Source organism: Sprattus sprattus (assembly GCF_963457725.1).
Source record: "Sprattus sprattus genome assembly, chromosome: 7".
NCBI classification, from domain to species: domain Eukaryota; kingdom Metazoa; phylum Chordata; class Actinopteri; order Clupeiformes; family Clupeidae; genus Sprattus; species Sprattus sprattus.
Window position 1 is genome coordinate 21,774,045 of NC_137926.1, and position 24,408 is coordinate 21,798,452.

The window sequence follows — 24,408 nt, forward strand, 5'->3', positions numbered from 1 at the left end:
CCTCTAACCAGAGAGTAATGGTGTAATAAGGATTGCAATCCCCCTTCCTCCCTTATGCCCTTCGATGATTCCCTCTCAAATAAAGGGTTTATGAGCTGCTAAGTCCACTGAAAGGCAAGCAGTTTTATTCATCTTATTTATGGTTTAAATATGTGATCATCCAAGAAGCCTTTACATTAGGCTACTTGTGTCTACGTCTGAGGACTCGGAGGTAAATTAAAAAAGAGAAAACGACAGTGGGGAGAGCAATCCTTAAATTGCATTTAACCAACAATACAGCTTCCAGTTACAGGGAAAATGTCGTCCGAATCCATTCCAGTCTCATCCACACACATAGGCCTAAGACACACACACACCCCTCAATACAAAGCCAAGATTGTTATTATTACATTTAACAAATGTATACACCGCACATGTCCGCCACAGCCTACACTCTGACAGCAGCCAGTTAATTTGTGTTAGTGTCATTTGTGTTGGTCTAACTATTACGCGAGTTGAATAACTCTGACTCACTGACTGACGAACACCTGATCGCAATAGCCCCCGCTGGAACGTCTGTTGAATAGTTTAAACCGTAAATGGCAAGGCATATCAGGATCAGCAGTGTACTAGGCTACTTGCCATGGCGCCTTCAACGTCTATGGAGGTTATGATTCTTGAACAAGCCCCACCGTTATGTGCTGTGGTCATGTGACCTGGTCAGATGGAGGTAGAACACCAATCGTAGTCTTTGTTGACATCTTCTGATGTTGGTTACAGTTGCAGGAAAGTGCACACACTTCACTATCAACCAGAACGACTACAACTGTCGGCAGACAGAAAATGCCTGAAATGGCATACCGTGTTTTAGTACGGCACTATACTGGGCATATTCTTTATCTTTAATAATAATTAAATCCAGACCGTCAGTTCAAATCACCACTTAGACTACGTTTCTTGTTTGTATCAATGAACGATCGCCTTTTCAATTCAATAGCTGGCTGTTGGAGTGGAAGAATAAAATCGTACGTAATCCCATTGTATTTCTTGCCACATCGTTTCCTTTATGTCAGTGCATGTCACACTCAAACAAGTATTTTCTACTTTAAAATAGTTTTACATTAGAAGACAGGTATACATTTTTCAACGGTTCTTGCCTGTACTGTGTGAGTGATAAGTGACGAGAATTTTCTGCTAGTAAAAGTTCTTCGGTCCCAGTTGTGGACCTCCATTTATTTCATGCTGGCCAGTGAGATTAAATACAACAATGATATTCTCCTAACTCATTTAGCTTTACTTTAGGCAACTAACAATTCTTGATTGTGGATTGTCCGGCAGCATTGGCAGCAGTAGCGGGAGCTCTGTAGAATCTCTGCGGGGTGAAGGAGGGTTGTGTCTCTCACAGAGGTCAGGCGAAATGGTTTCTTCAGAGATGACCACAGAGCAGAAGTTAGCACACTGCTCCAGCCGAGTACAAGACCTCGCTGACAGCGAGCAGGTAGGGCAGAGTTGTAAACGTACTTCACATATTTAGAACGATTTGTTTTTGACTTCTGTTGAAATTGTATCATACAACTTACAGCATAATGTGTTTCTGACTACCTTTTTTTCTTTTAACAGTCATTACTCAATGTTCAGTGACGCTCACGTTGAATGTGTCATTGTGTGCCCTTTCTCCCTCTTCTCAGTTTGATGCTTGCATCCAAGAGACAGTGCGCCTTGTGGCCCTCAGTCGACTAGTGTATGGAGACGGACACTTTACAATAGCTCAGGCCTATGCCAAACTAGCCAAAGCATACCTAAAGTTCAAAGGTGATACTCCCCCTTCTATTTTGATTACCTTACAAATGTAATAATTATGAAAAAAAAGAAGAAGTTCGTTTTGTGTTATAAAACTACGTTTAGGCCTACTACTTAGCACGTAGTACCTCGTTACATAAAAAGAAATGTGAAAAAATCCCTCTTTTCCTTTTTTAAAGAAATAATCAAAAATATGAAAAAAAATCTCACACTTCCACTCATATTTCCAAAAAAATAACACAATATGCTTTACAACAAACGTTCACATAAGGTATCAGTTAACATGAACAAAATACTGACTGGCCACCATGGATGCACATGCTATTGTAGACTCACTTTTAGTCTTTGGCAACTTTAGTACTAATAGCAGACTATATGGTCTTGGTGTGCATATGGTGCAGAGTTGCCTTGTTATTGTGGTATTTTACATAGCAGCCAGTATTCTATGCAAATATATATATTTTTTGATTGCTCAAAAACCTCACACAGCATGTGACAGCAGGATGTAATGTTTTGTGTTTTGTGTCTTGTGTCGGTTCCTAAGGATGGGCGCCTCAGGCCTACGAGCACGCCTCGAGAGCTCACTCCCTCCTGCCCCTCTCCTCCCCCCCTTCCACCCCCCAGGAGGAGCGGGTTGCCAGGCTAAGCTGCGTACTCAGTATCTACCAGACCCAGGGAGGAGCAGCCCTGCTCTTGGGAAAATATCCTTTGGAGTCTTATGAGCAGAACACTAGACTAGATGCTACAGTAGTAGTGTAATGGCTAATTTGACAGATTAGTCTAGACTAGTCTAGTCTTTGGAGCAGAACACTAGACTAGATGCTGCAGTAGAAGTGTAATGGCTAATTTGACAGATTAGTCTAGACTAGTCTAGTCTTTGGAGCAGAACACTAGACTACTTTAGATGCTGCAGTAGAAGTGTAATGGCTAATTTGACAGATTAGTCTAGAAGTCTAGTCTTTGGAGCAGAACACTAGACTAGATGCTGCAGTAGTGTAATGGCTAATTTGACAGATTAGTCTAGAAGTCTAGACATTGTTGTATGTCCCCAAACTATTATGATTTTATATAAATGTTCTTGTATGCAATAATGAAAGTGAGCTGAAAGAATACACAAAGACTATGTTTTGACCTTACTGAAAATGTATATTCATTCTTAATATTTGAAAAAAAAATGATATCTGGCCACTTTAAATGAACGGTAGCCTCTAGGAAATTTGAAGGTGTTTCGTGAGACCAAAACAACAGGAAGAGCCCTTGACTGTTTATACCCCTGTAGAAGCCGAGTCCTTTTTCATGAAGGCAGAGGGAATCTTGGGAGACCTATGGGAGCTGGGAGGGGTCAGTCCAGAGGAACGCACTGAAACTGAGTTTGAAATTTCCACAAACTTATCAAGGTACCTCAATACAGACATGCCTAAGATTTATCAAGAACAAATTCACGATAACAATCACACACATGTGTGTGTGTGTGTTTGTGAGATTTAATTTAGCTGAGTCACGATGCTGAGTCACAAAGGTTGACATTCTAATAACATTGACCCCTCCTTTTAAATCAAACGAGCGAGAGACCTTCTTGCACGGGTTACTTGATGCCTCACCGTGTATCACATGCTATGCTCTATTTATTTCTTCTGATCACAGCCGTATCGTGTTCAGGTTCAGCCCCAAATATGTTGGCACGTAGTCAAGGATATGTTGCAATATATACTCACTGATTAAGACACCGTTGGCCATTTTATCCAGCATTATGCTGCATCTTTATTCAACTCTGATGCTAAATGGAGACGCTTGGTGCTGGCAGCAGTTCAGTATGCAGCTAATTGCTTAAAGATTCCTCAAGTCGCAAAACTTTTCCATTGTAAACAGAGAAAGAGCACCTTTAAGCCTCAAGGGGGCGCCCTAGACTCAGAAATACATTGATTTTGCACAGAGCACATCCAGAATGGAAGGAGGTGGGTGTGGTGTATCAGGGACCCGTTGACCCCTTTCATTTCTCTTAACGTTAAGTACATCAGCACAGACACAAAATGGCTCCTGTTAATTATCCTTACATGTTAAAGGCCCTTATAGTGTGTGGTGGTGCATACATTGAGGTCATTCTGTAGAGATGAGAGGAATCAGGCTACCCTCTCACTGCTCTCGAGGGCAGTGCTGTAGGGGCAGAATGGGGGCTGGGTGGGGTGAGGGCAGATGTGCGCAGCTGCAGAGGAGCGGCTGTGGGAGGGGTCTCTACTCGCCTCCTTCCCTCATGCTCAGTGAAGGAGAAACGCTCCAGCAACCCTTTCCTTTCTCACACAATTATACATGAAAGCACACACACACACACACACACACACACACGCACACACACACACACACACACACACACACACACACACACACACAGACAGGGAACACTTTCATACACACACACAATCCAAACCCCCGCCCTCCGTGATTTTTTTATGAGCTCTTTCACTGACTTGACCTTTAGATGAAGGCCATAGCATCTTTGGCCACTGTAAGACTGTTCAGAACACCGTTAACCAAAGACCAAAAAAATAAAAAATAAATTCTCCTTATAAATGACAGTGCGAGGAGGAAGCGAGATAATTGGGGTTTGCTTTTGCCTAGATTCTTCTTCTTATTCTTATTCACTCCATAATGGCGCATAGGCCATTTGTCTAGATTAACATCAGCACATTCCACATTCATCTTATCTTAAATTACAGTACTGCACCTGACCATGGTCACCCAGACATTGTACATAAACACACATCGAGTCCTTGTCAATTGCTCTCCCAGTAAATTGTTTCAACATATCGTTAACAACTTTATTGATCTGAAGTGACAGAAACATAATGGTGACTGAATGGTTAAAAGGATGGTTTTGATGCCTTGATGGCAGACAGACCCTGGTTATCATTACTTAACAGGCCGTGCTGGTGCAGTATTGATCTCTGTGTGTAAGAGTAGCTCCCTTTCAAGTCCCCCAGGGACTGGCTGTCAAAACAAACAGCACTGTGTTTAGAGTGACCACACTCTTAAAGTGTCGCAGTTTCACTGTAAGCCTCAACTAGGAGTGGATATGGCATGGCAGGGCCATATTTAGGGCCAATTCAGGGCCAGTCCTGTTCCATAGTCAGTTGTTTTTTGTGCTGAAGGTTACTGTGGAAAAGACAGGAATCATTTAGGGGACTCATGAAGCATCTATATGATTATGTAGGTACACTAATAGCAAGGAATAAGACAGTTTGATAAAGTAGATTTAGAATAAGAGAACCCGGTCTATATTTTTGAGATTTTAGAGAAATGTATGCATATGCACAATGATAAACTATGCACTATGAATACATTTTCTATATTAAGAGAATGTATTTATAGTGCATGCGTTATCATTGTGCATCTGCATACAATCATTATGTGTGCACTGAACCAAGTTACTTGCCTGTCTAGCATCTCCATCAATAGGAGCACTTTACTTGTTATGTCACAATTACTGTATACTCTTGTGTATTTTAGTAAAATTACTTATGTGCAAAGGACAAATACATTGTTTAGTATCACTAAATTTAGGCAGCAGGGTTTAGTTGTTTTTCCTACCCTGCACACAAACACTTTGTTTACTCACTGTCTGAAATTGAAAAAATGTGCAGAGTTGGCGCGGGCGAAAGCTTGCTAAATCTCTTTTGTTGAGGGGTGACTATGAAGCTGGCTTCGGCTGAAGCGAGCGGGCCAGTGGCTATTGCAATCAACACAGAGCTTGACCACAGAGAATGTCCACTCGAAAGCAGCCAACAAAGGAAGCGGCAGAGTGCACTTTCAGGTCCAGATGGAGCTCTTCCATCTGACTTTCATGTGGAGGAGCTATGCCCTGAATGCAACACATAGGAAGTCAGAAGGAGTTTTCATTTCATTGTGTGTTTGTGTGTGGGGGGGGGGGCTGTGAGGGGGGGTGGGGATGGATATGGATGCATGCATGTCATGAGATACAGTCCAAGATCTTGGACACGTGTTTGTTCATAGGAACAAAGGGTTATGTCATCTTTCTTCATCTACATTCTGCATTCAGAATCTGTATGACTGATGTAAAGAGGAACCTCTGACTGTATTATGGCACTTCTGGCAGCCCCTGTCTATCTTAGTGTTCCCCTGATCAAAGCACCAGTTTATGTGCATGTGTGTCTCCTGTTGAAGTTGGTGCGTGTGTGTGTGTGTGTGTGTGTGTGTGTGTGTGCATGTGTGTGTAAAAAGTCCTGAAATCTGTCAAGCCTGAAGACAATCAAGATGTTCTATTGGCTTGTGTATATAAGTATCAGTATCCTTTCATGCTGTCTTCATATTCTAGGTCTTCCAGTTTCTGTAAAGAAGGATGTCGAATATAATATATTTGATAATAGATAATAGATTTAATGTTGCATGTGTGTGTGTGTGTGTGTGTGTGTGTGTGTGTGTGTTTGTGTGTGTGTGTGTGTGTGTGTGTGTGCGTGCGTGCGTGTATGTGTGTGTGTGCAGGGGAACAGAATATAAGCCCAGATTGTTGTCTTTCATTTTCTCGCTTTGTCTCACTAGGCTCACATGTTCCCCAGTCAGGCTGTTGTGTTTTGGCGCTCCTCTCCAAATGGGGTTATGTCATACTCACATTCCTAAAGTGATGTCATTGTACCACCTGGAGAGGCCTAAGCACACGGAGAGAAACACTGCCAACACGAAAAGACAATAGACAATAGTAAGACTGTCAGGTCATCCCATAACAATCCATCAACAAAAAACTTGACTTTCCATGTTTAAAGGGCAAGCCTGGTGTGTTTATTTCCCCGTAGCTACGTCTCTGTTTTCGTCTGTTTTCCTTGGCTACGCTGCTCCATGGCTGAGTGTGTTGACTTGTGTGTGCCTCGCTGTACAGTGCGTCAGCCTCACTCTGGTAACCATTACTAAGCATCGGGTCTTGTGGGTTGCTCCTTGGCAGTCCATGTTTCAAATCCGTAACTAGATCATTTCTGCTGGCTTGGGACACCCAATTCGATTTGTGCATCAGATTGCATTTCTCCTCCTTAAGAGAGGGGGTGGGACAGGACCGATGGAGGATGGCTGCCATTACTGTGCAGAGGCCGTGCGTACAGGTTCGCTTGCTAACATCCACGGTGAGAGTACTCTGTTGTGGGGTCTCTGCTAGCTGCCCTAAAGAAGAGGGAAGGAGGCCCCTGTGGTTTGTTTGAAATTAAAAGGGTGGAGGAGCTCTCTGGTTCTGCCTCTGCCTCGGGGTTTTCCAGCTTACATAAAAGCTGTTTGGATAAATCAGTCATGAATCATAAAAAAGAGAAATACACAGGGAACACATATATATGCACACATGCACATGCACAGACACACACACACACACACACGCACATCTCAGGAGCTCAGCAGACATCTGCTTGAGAGAGCTGTGCCTACCCGTGGGACATTTTACACTGATTGCTGGCATTAATGTCCAGGCTTTCATGTGATTAAGATTTTCTGTTGGTTTAACTCAGAAACTTTGAATGTGATGATGACTTGGAAGAGACTCTGTAGGAAGAAAAGCAGAATTAATTTTTCTGGGAAGACAGTAATGAGTTATTATAGCCAGGGCAAACTGTGGATCGCCGTAAGAGCTTGGGATTCAGGTTGGTTATGACTGAAGCCTTGCTGTTCCCAGGCTGTGTACAGGGCGTGTGTGTGTGTGTGTGTGTGTGTGTGTTTCAGGCAGAAATTTGATTTGTAGTCCATTAGTGTTTATGAATGCTGCAGGGAGGGGTTCAGTCTGTTGGCAGTGCGGTCTGATGGAGGCAGGACACGCTCTGGATGGTGATTTCATGGCCTCTGTGTGAGTGTGTGTGTGTGTGTGTGTGTGTGTGTTTAGTGCACTAGGCCCACGCCGGTGAGATCTGGAGATGGAAGCAGACTGAAACGTCTTTGTTCTCTGTTTTACTGCCTGCATTGTGTTTGTGTGTGTGTGTTTGTGTGTGTACGTTTGTGCTCAAAAGTGTGTATGAAAGAAAGAGTCTGTGTGTGCCTTTTTTATGTGATAAAATACTTTGTCCAGTGCCTGGATGTGTCTTCCAAGCAACACAAAATTATCAAACTGCTCTTTAAATCACAATCACAACTCATGTCTGTAAATCACTGCCTCGTGCACCTCCCCAAATCCCAGGGGGTTTTACGGTCAACTCTAAACTGAAACAGTGCTGTACTATGTTGCCTTATTTACTCATGTGACCAGTTCTGGTTGATTGCTCTGTGTACACCAGCCTTCTGTTGACACTCAGCAGCGTCTCCCAAATGAGGTGTCGGACAGCAGGCTGTCCTTGCCGGGCTCTTAGCCGCTGAGGCGTGGGCTCCCCACAGGGCTGGAAGCATGTGTCTTGAGTCTAATAAAGACATGAGGAGTTGTCTTTAGCGCTGCACAGGGCACTTGTGTTGTGGCTCCTCTGCACGTGTTTGGCGGCTGCAACCGGTGGAAGCTGCTGGTTTATATTACAAACACAGCACATCTCCTAGCCTTACAGAGTGATGTGTATTTAAGAAAAGGTAAAACACTCTTGGTTGGTATTAAAGAGGGTACTTGTAGTATATTTGTTATGGGGTTCCACAAGGTCTACTTGAAAGACGTTCTATAACTAAACACTGGTCATTTTTTTCTTTTTTTTTCCTGAGGATCCCACCTGCTATCCCAAACGTATCCAGGGAGAGGGCCTGACTGAGAAAGCAAAAGCCAGCTGTTCTGTAGGAGTTAGTTAGCCAAACCTCTGACTGTATCATGGCACTTCTGGCAGCTCCTGTCTATCTAAGTGCTCCCCTGGTCAAAGCCTCATGCTTAAATTTCACTCTGCCAGCCCAGAAACTGCCCACAATAAGAAATAAGGATATAGAGCAAGGCAGACTAGACTGTACTTCTCTTGAACCCTCTGGTCTCTCCTCTCCCTTGCAGTCTGTTTGAAAGAGTAGATTTTCTCTGTGCCACTGCCACCTTCACTTTGCCTCTTAAGGGTTCCATTTGTAGTTCTTATAGTGGAGATGCTGTCAAGACCATACAATTAATGTTCCATTTAGATGTTTTGGTTTACGCATTGGAGATGAGTCCCTTTATGTGTGTGTGTGTGTGTGTGTGTGTGTGTGTGTGTGTGTGTGTGTGTGTGTGTGTGTGTGTGTGTGTGTGTGTGTGTGTGTGTGTGTGTGTGTTTGTTCCAGAGTGTACCAGCGTCAGGGCCGGTCAGAGGAGGCTTTGGCTCGGTGTCAGAGGGTCTTGGAGCTGCAGGAGGAGACGGGTAAAGCGGGCAGGACCTGCTCCATCTACAGGGACATGGCCACCATCGAGCAGGCCAAGGGAAGACTGGACAAAGCCACTGAGCATCTCCTTCAGGCAAGAGACACAATCAAATGCATTCAGGACAGTCAACAAGAGTTATGCACATTCAAAAGGTTCAAACAGTTTGGACGTAGATCTTTTTCTAAACCTTTTGCAGGCTTCTTGAAAGAGGATTACAGCTCTTGAAAATATAATTGAAAAATCTTGAAACCATACATTAGAGAGTTCTATACAGAGCCTCAGAGGGTTACAAATAATCAAACTTTCCTAGACTTCACTGTCACTAGAGCATTGCTCAGTATGCAGGTCATAATGCAAGGAGTGCCAGGAGTCTGAGAGGTTAGTGAGACAGGATAGGGGAGGGTCTGTGTATCACAGTGTGTCCTAAAGTTAGAGACTCTTGATTCTTCATTGCTTTATATATTATACCCCCCATGAGAGAGGAACCCTACCCCCTGCCTGTAGTGTGTGGCCTATTAGGTAATCTGTGCTCCCACCCAAAGCTGAGGGGTGGGATATGTGATCTGTCTGACTTCACAAGGGACTCTCCTACCCTCTCTCTCTCCTTCTCTGTTTTTTTACACTATTTGTCTTGTCTATATTTCTAAACACTGCCTCACTCCCTCCCCATTCTCCTCCCGGCTCTCTCTCACTCTCACTCTCTCTGTCTCTTTCCTTCTCTTTCTCCCACCCTTCTTCTCCCTCCCCTGTTCTCTCCCTCCCTCCCTCCGTCTCTCTCTCTCTCTATGCAGGCTCATGCCATTTCCCTGAGTCAGAGCCCAGGGGGTGTGGAGGGGGCACACATCGCTTACAGCCTTGCTCTAGCCTACTCCATTGCAGCAGAGCCCAACCACAATGGTGACTCCTTTCTCTCTTACACCACTCTGCCTCTGTGGGGCCCATGAGTGAACACACTGTTTGTGGCCTGTGTGTGTGTGTGTGAGAGAGAGAGAGAGAGAGAGAGAGAGAGAGAGAGAGAGAGAGAGAGAGAGAGAGTGGGTGGGTGGAAATGGAATGACATCAGATACTTTTAAGTATACTCTTACTAGTCAAGTAGATACCTGGCAAGTGGGTGGGGATGTCCCACCGCAACCCATCAAGATATCTCTGAGCTACCCGTAACTAGAGTGTTTCGTCATGCTGACTAGTGGTGGTAAAAATTGAAGGGGGAAACCTGAGGGACTTGGATGATTATGACATTATCTTATAATAGAGGGCCAAGGAATAAAAGTCCTACTATAGAAACCAAGAGCATCAACAATCAGAAGTCAGTGTAGTCCTCCTGCATCCTCAACAGGTAAAACATTACAGAGGGCTACTACCCTATACGAAATGAGACGAATAAGTCAATAAGAACTAAACTTGTGAGATAAAGAACATATAAGTAGAATGTTTTCAGGACAATTTGATATTTAGAAGAGAATTGCCCCTGAACTCAATGCAATATTTATATGTAGTGTGTGTTAATGTCTGTGTGTGTGTGTGTGTGTGTGTGTGTGTGTCTGTGTGTCTGTGTGTCTGTGTGTGTGTCTGTGTGTCTGTCTGTCTGTGTGCTTAGATTCAGCTGCACATTACTTTGAGGAGAGTCTGGGAGTTTACAGGAGTGTGGCCGGTCCAGAGGATGCCACGACGCTTGCAGTGCTGGATGACTACAGCCGCTTCCTCCTCCAAACCGGCCAACAGGAAGTGTGTTTGTCGGTTTTGGTTTCTTTCCTTTATTTATTATTTATCATGCACAGGCGGGAAAAACCCATCACATATTTGCCACCTCTTGTCTCTCAAAATACTGTAAAACAGATACCAAAGACTCAGAATAAATAAAGGTGATATATAGAGATAGGGATATCACACATTAAGTATGATCATTTGGAGAGCCTAGAGGAGAGCCGGTGGAGTCCCCGACTCACTGAGTGGTCACACAGAGCAGTGGAGAGGCTAGAGGTGTTAGTATTTGCTAATGGTTGTCAGTGCCTTCTTCACGAGGCGATGAATTGATTTAGGATGTTTGAAATACATTAAACATGCTAGTCATTCCAAAACAATAGTTAGACCAAACTCCCCCATGGTTGTATGTCTGGCCTGCATGTCTGGCGTTCACAAGATAAGGTTCAGCAAGAGAGCAATACAAAGAACTGTTAGCTATGCTGGGTAACTGTGTAGCTGTTAAGTGTGGGGTTAATTGTGTAACACCAAGGATACATTTCTTTTAAGTGGCCCGAATCTGTAAGCTCAGGTATGGCAGCCAGACATCCTACCAAAGAGGTGAAACACCTTGGCGTCATGTGGGTTTGGATTGAGAAATATATTTTTCTCAGCTCTCTATCACATCTCTGACAGTAAAGCTTTCTGAGATTTTAAATCTGGTGTGTTTGCCTCTGACGGATTTCGAGAAGGCATTCAGATATGGTTGTGTTAAACAATGTTCCAAACAGTTTTACTTATTTCTGGCTCAAAACTTGTACTTGCACTGAAAAGGAAATGAGTGTGACATCTCTGGACATGGCTATCTAACTGTGTGTGCAGAGAAGTGTTGTACTGCAGCGCGAGTCTCTGGCCCTGAAGAGGAACACCTTTGGGGACCTGAGCACTGAGGTGGCCGAGACGCTGCAGCTGATTGGTGGAGTGGAGATGACTCAGGGACAGATGAAACAGGCCCACAGAACCATGAGCAAGGTAAACCCAGAGCCTAGTCATGGAGCAGGGGATTCTGGGATAGATTGAGCCCAGTTCAGGCTTGGGCATACATTTAATTTAGTCAACTGATAACACAACTCAATTCCAAATCACAAAGACATAGCGATGACGTGTGTATCTGGAATATATGATTTGTTCAAAAATGCTGCTACTGGGGGTGATGTTTGAACAATTAGCATGTGCAGTTCAATATGTATCATTTAGCAATATACTGCTAATTATTTGCATGACTACATAATACAAGCAATACATCAACAGATGGCTAATACATGTAGCCGTGCTACATTTGGTCGTTAGTTCCTTGAGCAACTCATAGTGTCCTGATGAGATGGAAGGTGCCATATGTTTGTCACGTAGTGTCCATTTCAGTCAAATGTCACCATATTTTCCACCTTTGCCATAACATGGTATGCAATGGAAAAAAGCTTGAGGGAAAAATAAATCGCAAGTATTTTCATTTAAATGCCTTGTGGGTAAGTACTGTGAGGTTATTCTTACATACGTGTGCGATTCCATTTCTGTTCGTTCCCAGTGGCACGTATGCACAGCCTTTCGCTGCTGTTTTGCAATCTTAGAAGGCCAATGCAAAGGCCAGGAGTCAACAGAGAGCAGCACACTCCTTATATTAATAAACCCACCAGAGTTTTCAAGCATCTGCAAAGCCGTCAGATCAAGACCCTCACAAATAAACAGTCTGTAAAGAGGCACTGTCATTGTAACAGAGCTGCTATTTTTTACCAGTGGCTCAGTGCCGTCCCTGCTACAGGATAATCCTGGCCGAAGGCAGCCATAGCACACTCCCCGTAGTGTAAAATGACACACGGTGTGACACTGTGCTTTCTCTTTTTGGATGAATGCAGACAGTTGGGTCCCAGGAGTTTTTGACAGAGTCGGGATCTTTGCTGACTGCAGTCTGTTGCAGAGGGCGCAGACCCCAATTACAGCAGCATTCCATTAGGCCCTTGTAAGGAAACGGCAGAATTCTAGAATGAGTCTTGGTACGTGTTCACCGTGGAATGAGCTCGACTGAGAATTTGCATCGAGTATTACAAAATAACAGCATGTGAGATACCTAGGAATGCATCAGTCTTACCCCTATTAATATATACTGTATATCCTTCTCCCACCCTGTTAAGGGGGACCGAGCAACACGCTGGGCATTAGTCATGTGCACCAGAATACACAATGTTATAAAGCGACATTGATAGCTCCTTTCCCTCTGCGTCTGTATTTCTGCCCTGAAAAACACACCAAAATAGCACCCACAAAGTGGGCTTCCTGGTTGCTAGTGCTAACATGCCTGTAAATGAAGGTGGCTTGTTGCTATGTTGCTTTGTTATTGTAACTAGGTGCAGAAGGATCCAAGTACCCCAGCATGAATCACAGGGCCCATGTTCTCTGCTTCTGTCCGGGCCACTAACCTTTCCGCAGTACCCTTGACAGATAACACCATGATATCATGTTCTTTATGCCGTAATCATGACAACAGCTGTGATATAGAGACGCCAACAACCCACTCCCGGTTAAGAAATCGAGGGGTTAATGTCACAGGAAGAAAACGCAAGTGCCTGTTTTATTGAACGTGTCCCTTCATGAAGTCTCAATGTTGGGGAAAGTCTCACACTCACATTTGACATCTACCATCTCCCTCCTGATGACAACTTTCTCCCATTGCATCAACTTTAGAAACCAGGAAGGCAAGGGAAACAACCTTTTCCAAAAGAGGAAAAGAAAGATTTCTTTCTTCAATTAACATGATGGAAACAGTGAACACTGCTTTTTCCCTGGACCTCTGAAAGGGCCTGTTTTCATACAGTGATTTCCAGTGGTTGTGGAAATATTGGGTAATCTTTGTCTCTGCTGTTACGCAACTCTTGGCATCAGCGTCACTTTTCAATCCCCGGAGGTCCCAGTTGTATTACGTTACAGTGACTGAGCAAGGCCTGCAGGACGTATACTGTATTTGTAAGTCACATTTAGCTGTGGTCAGACAACAACAAGAGCATGCCATTGTTGTTTGGACCTCTTTAATCAAATCTGGAGGCCAGCTTGCCAGTATTCTCCACCAGAATGATGTTGTTATCAGAGCTGTAAGAATCACGAGAGAGGGGAAGATATGTGGGTATGAAGTGTTTTGTCTATTCGGAGGGGGTGGTCAGGACCTGGTGATGTGTGTATGCATTGGTGCCAGGGAAACTCCAGCTCTACGATACACTCTACAGGCTGGAAAAAAACAGCATTTATAGTCAGTCTTGACTTTGACCAAAAGATTGTATGAAGTTGCATTGAGTTGGATTTAAATCAAACCGTCCCAACACACAGTGTACTTTAGATGGATGAACACTCACTCACTACAAATTATTCTATTTTCTTATTAGTGTCTTGAGGTTCAGATTGCACTGTACGGCCCCCGGCATAAGAAGACCAGAGCTACTCAAAGAACTGTGGACATGTTGACTCAGTAAGCAAACAGCCTTATTTTCAGTGCATACAATGTATGAAATGTTTGCAGTATAACATGAAACATATTTCTGTACTCTGTTCCTTATGTGTCACACATTCCAGGGCTCCAGCCGTCTTTGCCATGCATAGAAGAGAGGGCAACCTACAGACAAGGCCTCCATTTTGTGCTGTTGTACCATCCCCAACAGCAAAAGGGATAAATCCCAACTTGTCAGACTTTTAACAGTTCTGCCTGTCAGGACAGACTGGATGAATGGACCCCGAGCTGTCAGGGGACAGCAATCCTTGTCCTCCAATGCCAGAAGAAATTAAGGCCATTGGAACCGGACCAAGACAATACTTCTGACGGGCCATACAATCTCGCCTGGCTCTTTGTTCACTCTTTCAGGGGCATTTGTGAAACTGTTGGTTAGGCAACTGAAACAGTACCACTATGAATCTGAGGTGGCAACCATCTCTAATGTGTGTGTAGGGGTCTCTTTTTGTCATGCATGCCATTATTGCCTTTTACACAAATACACCAAAATAAAAGACACAGACTCCTAAATGCGCTAGTAGAATTTTAATTGTTTCTGTTTTTTGGAATATGGACCAACAAAAGTGGATGTCCATCAACGTGTGGACAGAGAAGCTGCCGAAATGATATGCCAAATTTAATAAGAAGTACACAAACAAATCCCTTTCTCAAGTCAAATCAAACCAGTATTGTCTGGAGACCAAAATATCTCCTTATACATTCGTCAAATGAACAAAAGCGGTTCATAATTAACACACAGTGTATGGATGTAAAGAATTACTCGATATTTGATTCTCAGTATGCTGACATGAAGTGCCCAGTTAAGCTTATGGGTACATCAGAAGATCTCCACATCAGAAGATCTCCACTCCACTTACAAAGTTTCCCAAAGCTAGATATAACATTCCAAACATTCCTACCAGTGCATAACACAAAAAAGAACAATATTGAATATTAGTAACACACAGGTAATATGAAGCGTGTTAAAGGGCTATGAGTGAATGTGAAGCAAATTAAGTGTTTGGTGACACTCATTTCAACTACTTTCATTACAAATCTGCACCTCCATTACTCTAAAGCTAGGGATTAATGAGAATTATATAATTATACAGTTGAGAAATCTGGATATTACAGTGGCCAAAACCTCTCCTTCGGTTCTAACATGCACATCTCTCCCTGTCTGGCTCTTTCTCAACATGCACTGGAGCCAAGCTGATACTAGGAGCCCAAAATAGCAGGCAGTCATTACACCTCTTTACCTTGAGTGAGGGTGAGCCCCTCTATGACTGATCCAGTGCAATCAGACGACCACGCAGATCACTTGACTTAAAACACATTCAAACGCATACTCATGACGGCATCAGCTCTGGAATGTAATTACTTTTTTTATCAAAGGAATTTAATATTTACCTACTTTCCTGTTCAATCTCCTACTCCCAACCCCAACATCCCCAACTCTAACTCTTTCCTTCTGGTTTCTGTGCCTAAAAATGCATAAAGAACATCATTTTGAGAACTCAGGATGGCTGGATTAGTGAATAGCGCCCCTGTAGAGCTATTTAAGGATTAACGGATCTGTGTTGGGAACAGGAAGAATAGTCTAGTATGTTTACTCGCTGCAAACCTAGACATGATGATGACAACACAAATTTAATGCCAGCTAATTTTCCCATTTCTTTTTGTAAACCTCAGGCTTTTATGGAGCTTAATATTCTGATGTTCAGTGTATTATGCATGTTTCATTATGTTGACGTCTTCCTTGATGAGACTGCAATGTTTTATGAAGTTTTCTGAAGCTGATTACAAATATCACTATCCCTATGCACAAACATTCAACTACATTCATTAGTGGCATCCATCAGCCAAAAACATGTCTAGTTATATTACCATCCTGGTCTTAAAACATTTAGTTGCATTATCCCTCTGGAGTCCAAAATGGTTACTCCCTGACTGTGCCTTCCACCTTTTGGTTAATGCTATGGTAACTAAATGGTGGCCAAAATATTGTGGTTTTTGGTTTCTAATTTGCAAATCATCCTTTTAAGACTAATCAATGGAAAATATAGTTTAAAGTCAATCCATTAGGTTCAACAAACCCTAGCAAAAGATCTAAACTTATTAGTTTAAGTTAATATAAAAAATATATGTCATAGCATCCAAAGAAACCCCAAACTTAAAAATATAAGGTTGGCTTCATTTGCTAAGCAGTTATAGTATTATAAAGTAACTACTTAATACTGCAGATGCTCCTTGTTAATATATCACCACAATTAATATAAGTGGTGCCTTAGTTTAGTGATTCCTTCTCCATCTAGGCTATGGTGTGATTTATTATTACAAACACCAATGACTTTACCTCAACATGTCTATGACACCCATTGCTTGACTTTTTAAAATGACTCCTGCTTAGTGCTATCCAGGAAGAGAGTAGCCACCTTTTTTTCTTCATGAGCGACCTTTAGGTTGGGGCCATATCCGACCATCCCCTCTGGGTTGCTGGCCCCCTCCTCCCGCTGAAGTAGACCTTGGACATCCACGCCACCGGCACCTGCCAAACCTGAGTTGGCATCCATCTGGAAAGTGAAGGTTCTCTCAGTTGGACTCAGCTTGATGTGCCTCTCTGTCTTGCTGATCTCACCCACAATGTCCTCCTCATCTCCAGCCTCCCCACTGTCCGTCATCCAGGGCGTGCCCTGTGTTGTGACTTCCTCATTGGACATCTTTATGGTGTATCCTCCCTGTGCTCCATCAGTGAAAGCCTTCTGAAACGCAGGGTTTGACTGCAAGGCAGCCATTATCTGGTCCTCCTCACTCAGAAGTCCAGAATTTTCCAGGCTTTGAGTGACATTCAGCTCTGCCACAATGGTCGTGGTTCCGTTGTTTGACATCTGTTGCACTTTTTTGACAAAAACTTTATCGCCACCTTCATGTTCGGCCTGTGTGAGGCGGGATAGCTCCTCCACCAGAGGCCCAGAGACAGTGCCTTGGAGTTTCTCTAGAGCTCCCTTCAACTGCTGCTTCGGATCCAACGTTCCTTCCTTGAGAATCTCAAGCATCGATTCCTGCACCATGGGTGAGACGCGGACCTCCTCCTCAATGATGCATTCTGGGATGCTGTCTCTAACGTATGAGCGCTTATCCCCCATATATACATCATCTGAATGGTCACTCAACCTGTCACTCTCCTCTGAAAAGGGTTTTTTCATGGAGAAAGCTCCCTCCTGGTAGTACCTTTCATCTGACAGGTCATCCACCACTCCGTAATGTCCGTATGACCCTAAACCACCTTCCTCTGCCTCTGATAAGTTGTCCTCTGGGGTGGAGACAAAATACTCTTGTGATTCCTGATCCTGGGAAGAGTACGGAGTCCCCATGTCAGTGGAACTTTCCTGAATCCGAACTGATCCATTCCTCTCATATCCTGTTTCCTTAGTTGAGGCCTTCATGGCCTCCTCACTGGTTTGAGGCTGCTTGCCAGGCTGCTGCACATTCTCAGGCTCTTCAACTTGGAAGAACATTGAGGAAGGTTGTGTGAAAGCTAGGTGTGACATCATTTCAGTTTCCTCATCACTTGAGGACTCAACTGGCTCCTCAATGATCCTTATGTTCACGGTCTTGTTTTCCATGCTTTCCCCCTCCTTCAGTCCCAGGCCAATGAGGTTCTGGATCATGCTTGCAGTATGGGTTCCCTTAATGTCCTCCAAAGTGACTGTCTTCACTCCTCTGCTCATGAGCTCCTCCAGTGCAGTGTCCTGTGAAAAATCTAATTCCTCTTGCACCTTAGACTCAAGGATAATCTGTGTTTTAGTTGTCCCATCCTCCTCTTCAGTTTTCTCAACATGGTAAGTCATCTTTGAGTCAGGCGCAGAGAGATCTCCACCCAACCCAGCTGGCTTCATAACATTTTCAATGATCTCCTCCATCAGGACCGTATCTAATACTTTCTTTTCTGTGGTTGTGCCCTTGGTTTTCTCTGCATGCCCATGTGCTCTTTCCCCATGCTGGTCTCTGCCATCTGACGCTTTGTCTTGTCTTCTCAAATCTGTCTTGTTGTCATTCTGTTTCTGCTGCTGGTCAAGAGGAGGTGACACAACTCTCACGGATTTCTGGTCTGTGGGGGCCGAAGCAGCGATTTCGGCATAGGAACCCCTCATAGATTGCTCTGCCGCCTCTGTAACTTTCACACTCTTGTCTTGAACCACTTCCCTCTTCACCGCTGTCTCCTTCCACTGGGCACTTGGGGCGCTTGGTTTGGAGGCGCTTGCAGTGGCAGCCGCAGCTGTGGCAGCAGCCTGTGAGGCTTTGGTGAAAGCCAACATGTCCCTCCTGTCTGCTGGACTTTGATTGGCTGCTCGGCCAGAGACACTGGTCATGTCCCTCCTGTCTGCTGGACTTTGATGGGCTGCTCGGCCAGAGACACTGATTGGGACAACACGCGAGGCACTTTTCGACTCAGTGTGGCTTGACAGGGTGGAAGTGGCAGTTCTCACGCCAGTTATGGGTTCCATGTATCTCTCGAAGCCGGTTAACTGGAAGTGGGGTCTCATGTCAATCCTGCCCATGGCTTTTGGAGTGTGAGGGTGTACTGGCATCTTGATATCTGAAAAGCACAAATGTAACACATAAAGTCACCTCGTTTCTTTAGCTCTGAGGTAAGCATGATGCAGTTTGAAACTCTGAAACTGTTGATATAAAAGTGTTTGTTTTTTTAAGTACAAATCTGAAGAAGAAAAAGAGGACAGTGCTCATTCCTTCATACCTATTACTCTTTCTCTTGAGTGAAGCTCAGACCTCATTTGGGCATGCCTCCCCTCCCCTTCCAAGAGAGCCCTGAGGAGAAAAAAATGTAAGGTAAACACACAGCAGTCGGCTAAGTTAACTTGAAGGTCATGTGAAGCTGACTTGTGTTGTGGTGCTTTCCTAACACAAAACTGAGCTACTTTCACCTCTCTGGGGGATGCTGACCACTCTGCTCTGCCATCCCAAAGCCACAGATTACACTTAGCGGATGACTACGAAACGACAAAACGAAACCATAGACCTGCTCGTCAAGGAAACAAACCAAAGGTCAACGGCAAAACCCGGCACTAGTAATAACGCAATGAAAGTGAAGTCTGCTATCTGATCACCTACCTTAACAATTCACTGCTGTGCCCTATGTGTGTCTAGTGTTCTGACGAAGCAATGAAACACAAAAAAGTTGTGAGCACTTTGGCGTGCCCAGAGCGGCTGTGTCTGTCCCCCTGTGAGTCTGCTGAGAGACCGACCTAAAAATAACAGCCAGAATGCACTCCTGTCTGTTTTCTTTATGGATTAGAATGCTCTGGTCTGACACACACACACACACACACACACATGGAAAGACTCAGTGGCTTTTCCAGGACGTCTCTGAAGATGACATTTAACCTTCTCTAAACATCTCACAGAAGGCACTTTTCAGAAGTGCTAGCTAAGGAAACAGAAAGGGACAAACAGGGTCCAAACATGACTGAGAAATCAACAGAAAAGAAATCACACTGTAACGAAGATGATGTTACTGGTGAGAAATTCTGAAAACAGAAGGAAGCAATACACCATCACTGATCCTCTGCAAGTGAAAGACGGGCGGGCCTGTGTTGTGAGAGAACTACACCCACACTGTCAAATGAAATGTGAGTACTGATTTGTTTTTGTTACTGAATGGCACAACACAAGCACCCCTTGGTGCTGAGACCATAAGTGAAGTAACTCTATCTATAAACTATGTAGCAGGAGTGTTGCCTATAAATACACCTGAAATTTTGTATTGAATACAGCGTGTGATATCTCTTTGGCATAAGATATTTCAGGAAGCAATAAAGGGAATTATTTCTATTCTATGGTGCCAAGGTTATCCTACCTCCAGCTTCGGTAATCATGGCCACACCTTTTTGAGGCACTGTCTTAACATCTGTTGAGTAACATTGATAACCCCTCAATGAAGATTATTGCATTGCTGTGTCAAAGACGCCTGCCCCTACACTTGATTTGGTGTAAGATGTACAAAAGGGTTAATTTTGCGAGGAGAAAGAGGGGAGGAAGGGTCAGTGACCCTGTCACTTAGGACTACACCAGTTGTCCAGTGCTAAAGTCACTAAAAATACATTCCTAGATCAACACATCTGACAGACCCCTGAACATTGGGCAGTGGGAACGAACTGCCATGGCATTAGCTTTAACAACGATTTACATTTTTTTAATTGACCACAATAAAAATCTTGTCAGCACTATTTGAGCTGAGATCATTTAACAACTCTGCTACTATATTCAAAAATGCAATGAACCAGATGGCAGTAAAGTACATGGGGCAAATAATAAATCCCTCTCTGTGATTCCGCATTTCTTAAGTGCCTGTGCCATCGCCAGTCAAGGACTATGGGTAGCTTTTAGCACGTCCTTGTCACTGGGGCAGAAGTAATGTGGATATAAATATTTAATCTCAGTGAAAGCATGAGGGAGGACATTCTGTTTGGTATTTCAGATTGCAAGAGGGTGCTGGCTACTCTCACACGCCTAAAACAGGCGGTGTGAAAATCTCCCCTCTTGATTTTGGCATTTCTATTAATTGTGGAGAATGTGGCCATGGAAAAACTTCCAGGACTGTAGCCCCTTCTGAGCTCCAGAGGACATTCTTTATTGCATTTAGAGGGTTATGAGCCATTCTTCCAAAAACTACGGAGTCTTTTAAACCTTTTTCCATTTGGGGTTGATCAAAGTTCCCGTCTTAACAATGATCTTGAATTTGCACAAGTTATTTAATGGAAACTATCGGCATGGTGTACCCCAAAGTAAATTTCTGTCATTCTCTACCCGCCTAGTCAACTTAAAGCCAGTGACAGCCCTGTTAATATAATTCTATTATATGCAGTATAATGAATAATGTGTTTGTACTTCTCTCCTTAGCAACAAATAAGGAGTTACACACCGGAATCCTCCAACTAGAGACAGTAACTTTCTTTCTATTCGTGCAGTTTTTTCTGGTTACTGACATTTGGCTGGATAAATCACTTTGGACTGCACTGACATAAAATACTTGTACCAGTGACTACCAGCATGTATTGCAGTGGTTAATGGCATAATTTTCATTTTGGGGTGATCAACTCCTGAATAATGGCATATAGTTGAAAGGAAGCCTGAGTTTAAAGCTTCATGTAGATATCAGAAATGTCTAACATTATCTCTCACCTGCTGTCTTTAAAGAAACTATACACTGCACATTTACTACAAGTCTTAACACAGAGTGTCTTTCTTCATCAATGGACCATCTGTAAACACCTTTCACCTTCCTTTCCCACAGAGGCTGATCTGATCTGTGATGGCTGGATCTTACCACATGATCCTCAGTTCTACTGTACCTGTATGTTGCCACCTCCATACCGAGGTCCATTTTGACCTTCATGAGAACCTGGTGATCCTGCAACTTCTCCGAGATGGTGTTGGCAAGCATAGCGCGCTCGTGCTCCAATTCATCAACAATCACCTGCATCAAATGTGAGAAATGGTAAAGCCTTTAAGTTGCGTCTCCCTCTTCAATGCCACTCATTTTAAAAATAGTGTTCTGGCCATATTAATGTGTTGGTAACTTTCACAGTTGTCTCCAGTTTTTAGTGGATGCCCAAGTTGTATGATAATGCATTCAGAGTCGTCTTATCTGAATAAAATGGCAATAAACCAGTCATCATTATTATTGAGTGCAACATGACAGAATCAGTGAACACAAGGGTGGGCCTTCACAAAAACCTGTTTGAGTTGGTTTTGGCAGTGTTTAACAAAATGTGTATTTTGAGCAGTGCTTCTCATGTGCAGCACCTGTTCAAGGGCTCTAGCAACACCTTCCCCCCATGGGGCTCTCACAGCTCACTTCACGGAAGTGAATGGTTAACTGGACATGGGCCAGCTGGAGGAATCATGGGGGATCCTCCCAATGCCTCAGATGTAGATAAGTCATTAGGACTGGCAAACTCCCTTCCTAACACAGTGTCTAGCCTTGGAAATCCCCTACTGCTGCCAATTGTGGATTTATGTATATATTACATATGCAAATTCGGTTGTGTGCATCATGTCCATCAATATGTGCACACTGTTGTACATTAATACAAATGTACAGTTTTATCACAAACAAAGACATATATCACTGCCAAAAACATACATTGATTTGTAGCTGCTCGCTGCTCCTTGAATTAAATGGCATTGCCAGAGGGATTTGTAGTAAAGCAATTAAACTGGTTTACGCTAACTGCCCTACTGACAGACTTAATACACTTGGGTGCCTAGACCTAGACTTCCAAAGATTGAAATATGTGTGTCCCCATCAGATCAAAACGTTTAGGAACATTAAGCGCCATGGTCCCTAATCATTTTAGTCGTTGTCCTGGAGTGCCCTGAGAGACACTTCATTGGAGTGTGTCTCTTTACATGTCTGTGTCCAGGGCCTGGACAAGAACAGGTGGCGGAGAGATGGATTATTTTCCAGTAGCACTCCAAACCCCTTCCAAGCAGGAGGCTACACATATGCACATGTCTCATGTATCAAACTTCCAAGCCAGTCATCACTGGATATCACGCAATTCCACCTTTGGCCTACTCTATAACAAGCTATTTATATTGGTATAGACACTTTATATTAGAAAGACTCTACAATAGTGTTGATCTGCTCAATACAATTAGTTTATCCCAACAGATAACAATATTCCTTAACATCAATTTTAAAATGCACTCCATTTATCGCCCTGTAATGCGAATCCCGCTGCAGTAACACTACTCTCTAGGAGTGGGTGTGGCACACCAAAGGCCTTAGTGATGGCCTTAGCTTTCGTTGGCAAGCAGTAGGCAAGTAGCTTAGAGGAATGTAACTTTGCTCGGTTTCAGACAGCTAACCAAATTCGTGCAGCTATTTTGAATGCATTAAAGCATATAACAGTATATTAGCTGGCTTACCTGATACTGGTTGAGATCCTCTCCGAATTTATCTTGCATATTCATGAGATGATCCTCCAGATGCATTTGTACTTTGCCTTGTCTATCAATTTCTGCCCGTAGCCTATTGAGTTCCGAGACATACTGCATTTTTTCCCGTTCCATGTCCTCCAGTCTCGCCTGGTCGCCTTTGATGGACTGTTCCATCTCCTCCACCCTGATTCGGTACATGTCGTAAGTCTCCATCCAACTTTCGGACATAGACAGAGCAAATTGTTCGACCTCTTCCATTGTAGGGGCTGAGGGACTATGATATTTTTGGGTGCCGACAGGTACAATTCTAGTATGAGCCTGATTTCGGAAATGGGCGATTTCTTGCCTCTGAGCATCCTCCAGAAACTTGTATTCATTCTCTAGTTCAATCAAGCGTGCCTCCAGTGCGCCGTTAGTATTGTGGGCTTGTTGAAGCTCCCTCTCAAAACTTTTAAGCTCTCCGCCTATACCTTTGCTAACTGCCGTCTCCTCTGAGCGAAGAGCCTGGATCATGTGGAACTCCTGTCGCAGCTTTTCTCTTTCCATCTCTGCTTTGGACTTCTCGAAGGCGAGCTGTTCCACCATTCTTCTCATTTGTCGCATCTCTGTCTTGTGTTGATTTTCCCATTGCGCGGGCCTTTCTTGCCTGAGGCTGTTTATTTCTGCGATAAGATGGGCATTTTCATGCTCTAGCTGCTTCGCTCTTGACAGATAATGGCTAAGCCTGCTGTTCAGCTCCTGTAGTTGGACCTTTTCGTTTTCAAACGTCCTCCGAAAATGCAACATTTTGTCGATGGAAGACTTTCTGAATGCAGTTCCTTTCTATTGACTAACCCTGGACAAGTGTTCTCCGTGTGTTTGTGGGCAGTACTGGGATGGAGGAGTGTTGCGTCTGCTTTGACAAGTGCAGAAGGAAGGCGGGCGTAATTATCTGCTCAGACGTCCCGTTCATCTGACAGAGTCAAGGTCTAAAAAAAATCAGTTCCTCAGCTGCATGATAGGATGGCTCTCCCAAGTGGTGAAATGTTGACAATGCATTACCGTGAATACATATACATACCGTGAATACATTCAGCCGTGAAAGAACTTTTAATATTGTCTGGTATAAGGCGGAGGAGGCTATTTGTTTTACATAATGAGTGCGCTCCTGTGCGATATAATACAGTTTATCTACATT

General features: G+C 43.7%; 2 protein-coding genes across 2 annotated transcripts; one reads left to right on the top strand and one right to left on the bottom strand.

The window, feature by feature from the left end:
• Window positions 1–802: 802 nt before the first annotated feature.
• ttc23 (tetratricopeptide repeat domain 23) lies at window positions 803–14,773 on the top strand. Its single transcript, XM_080842334.1, has 11 exons — window positions 803–1,004; window positions 1,318–1,477; window positions 1,668–1,791; window positions 2,324–2,480; window positions 3,051–3,176; window positions 8,974–9,145; window positions 9,844–9,949; window positions 10,650–10,777; window positions 11,615–11,764; window positions 14,164–14,246; window positions 14,351–14,773. Exons 1-11 carry the CDS (start codon window positions 949–951, stop codon window positions 14,469–14,471), a joined length of 1,383 nt encoding a protein of 460 aa, XP_080698460.1. The 5' UTR covers window positions 803–948; the 3' UTR covers window positions 14,472–14,773.
• Window positions 14,774–14,795: 22 nt separating this feature from the next.
• Window positions 14,796–24,117, bottom strand: synm (synemin, intermediate filament protein). The gene is made up of 4 exons (XM_080842335.1): window positions 23,220–24,117; window positions 21,638–21,762; window positions 19,024–19,094; window positions 14,796–18,864 (listed from the first exon to the last, which is right to left on the bottom strand). Exons 1-4 carry the CDS (start codon window positions 24,015–24,017, stop codon window positions 16,655–16,657), a joined length of 3,204 nt encoding a protein of 1,067 aa, XP_080698461.1. The 5' UTR covers window positions 24,018–24,117; the 3' UTR covers window positions 14,796–16,654.
• Window positions 24,118–24,408: the final 291 nt, after the last annotated feature.

Coding starts and splice junctions, on each gene's coding strand:
- ttc23 (XM_080842334.1), top strand. CDS start 949: ATGAACGATCGCCTTTTCAATTCAATAGCTGGCTGTTGGAGTGGAAGA. Junction 2,481..3,050: donor GCAGCCCTGCTCTTGGGAAA/ATATCCTTTGGA, acceptor GACTGTTTATAC/CCCTGTAGAAGCCGAGTCCT. Junction 9,146..9,843: donor CCACTGAGCATCTCCTTCAG/GCAAGAGACACA, acceptor CTCTCTATGCAG/GCTCATGCCATTTCCCTGAG.
- synm (XM_080842335.1), bottom strand. CDS start 24,017: ATGTTGCATTTTCGGAGGACGTTTGAAAACGAAAAGGTCCAACTACAG. Junction 21,763..23,219: donor AGGATCTCAACCAGTATCAG/GTAAGCCAGCTA, acceptor CATTTGATGCAG/GTGATTGTTGATGAATTGGA. Junction 18,865..19,023: donor CTCAAGAGAAAGAGTAATAG/GTATGAAGGAAT, acceptor TGTGCTTTTCAG/ATATCAAGATGCCAGTACAC.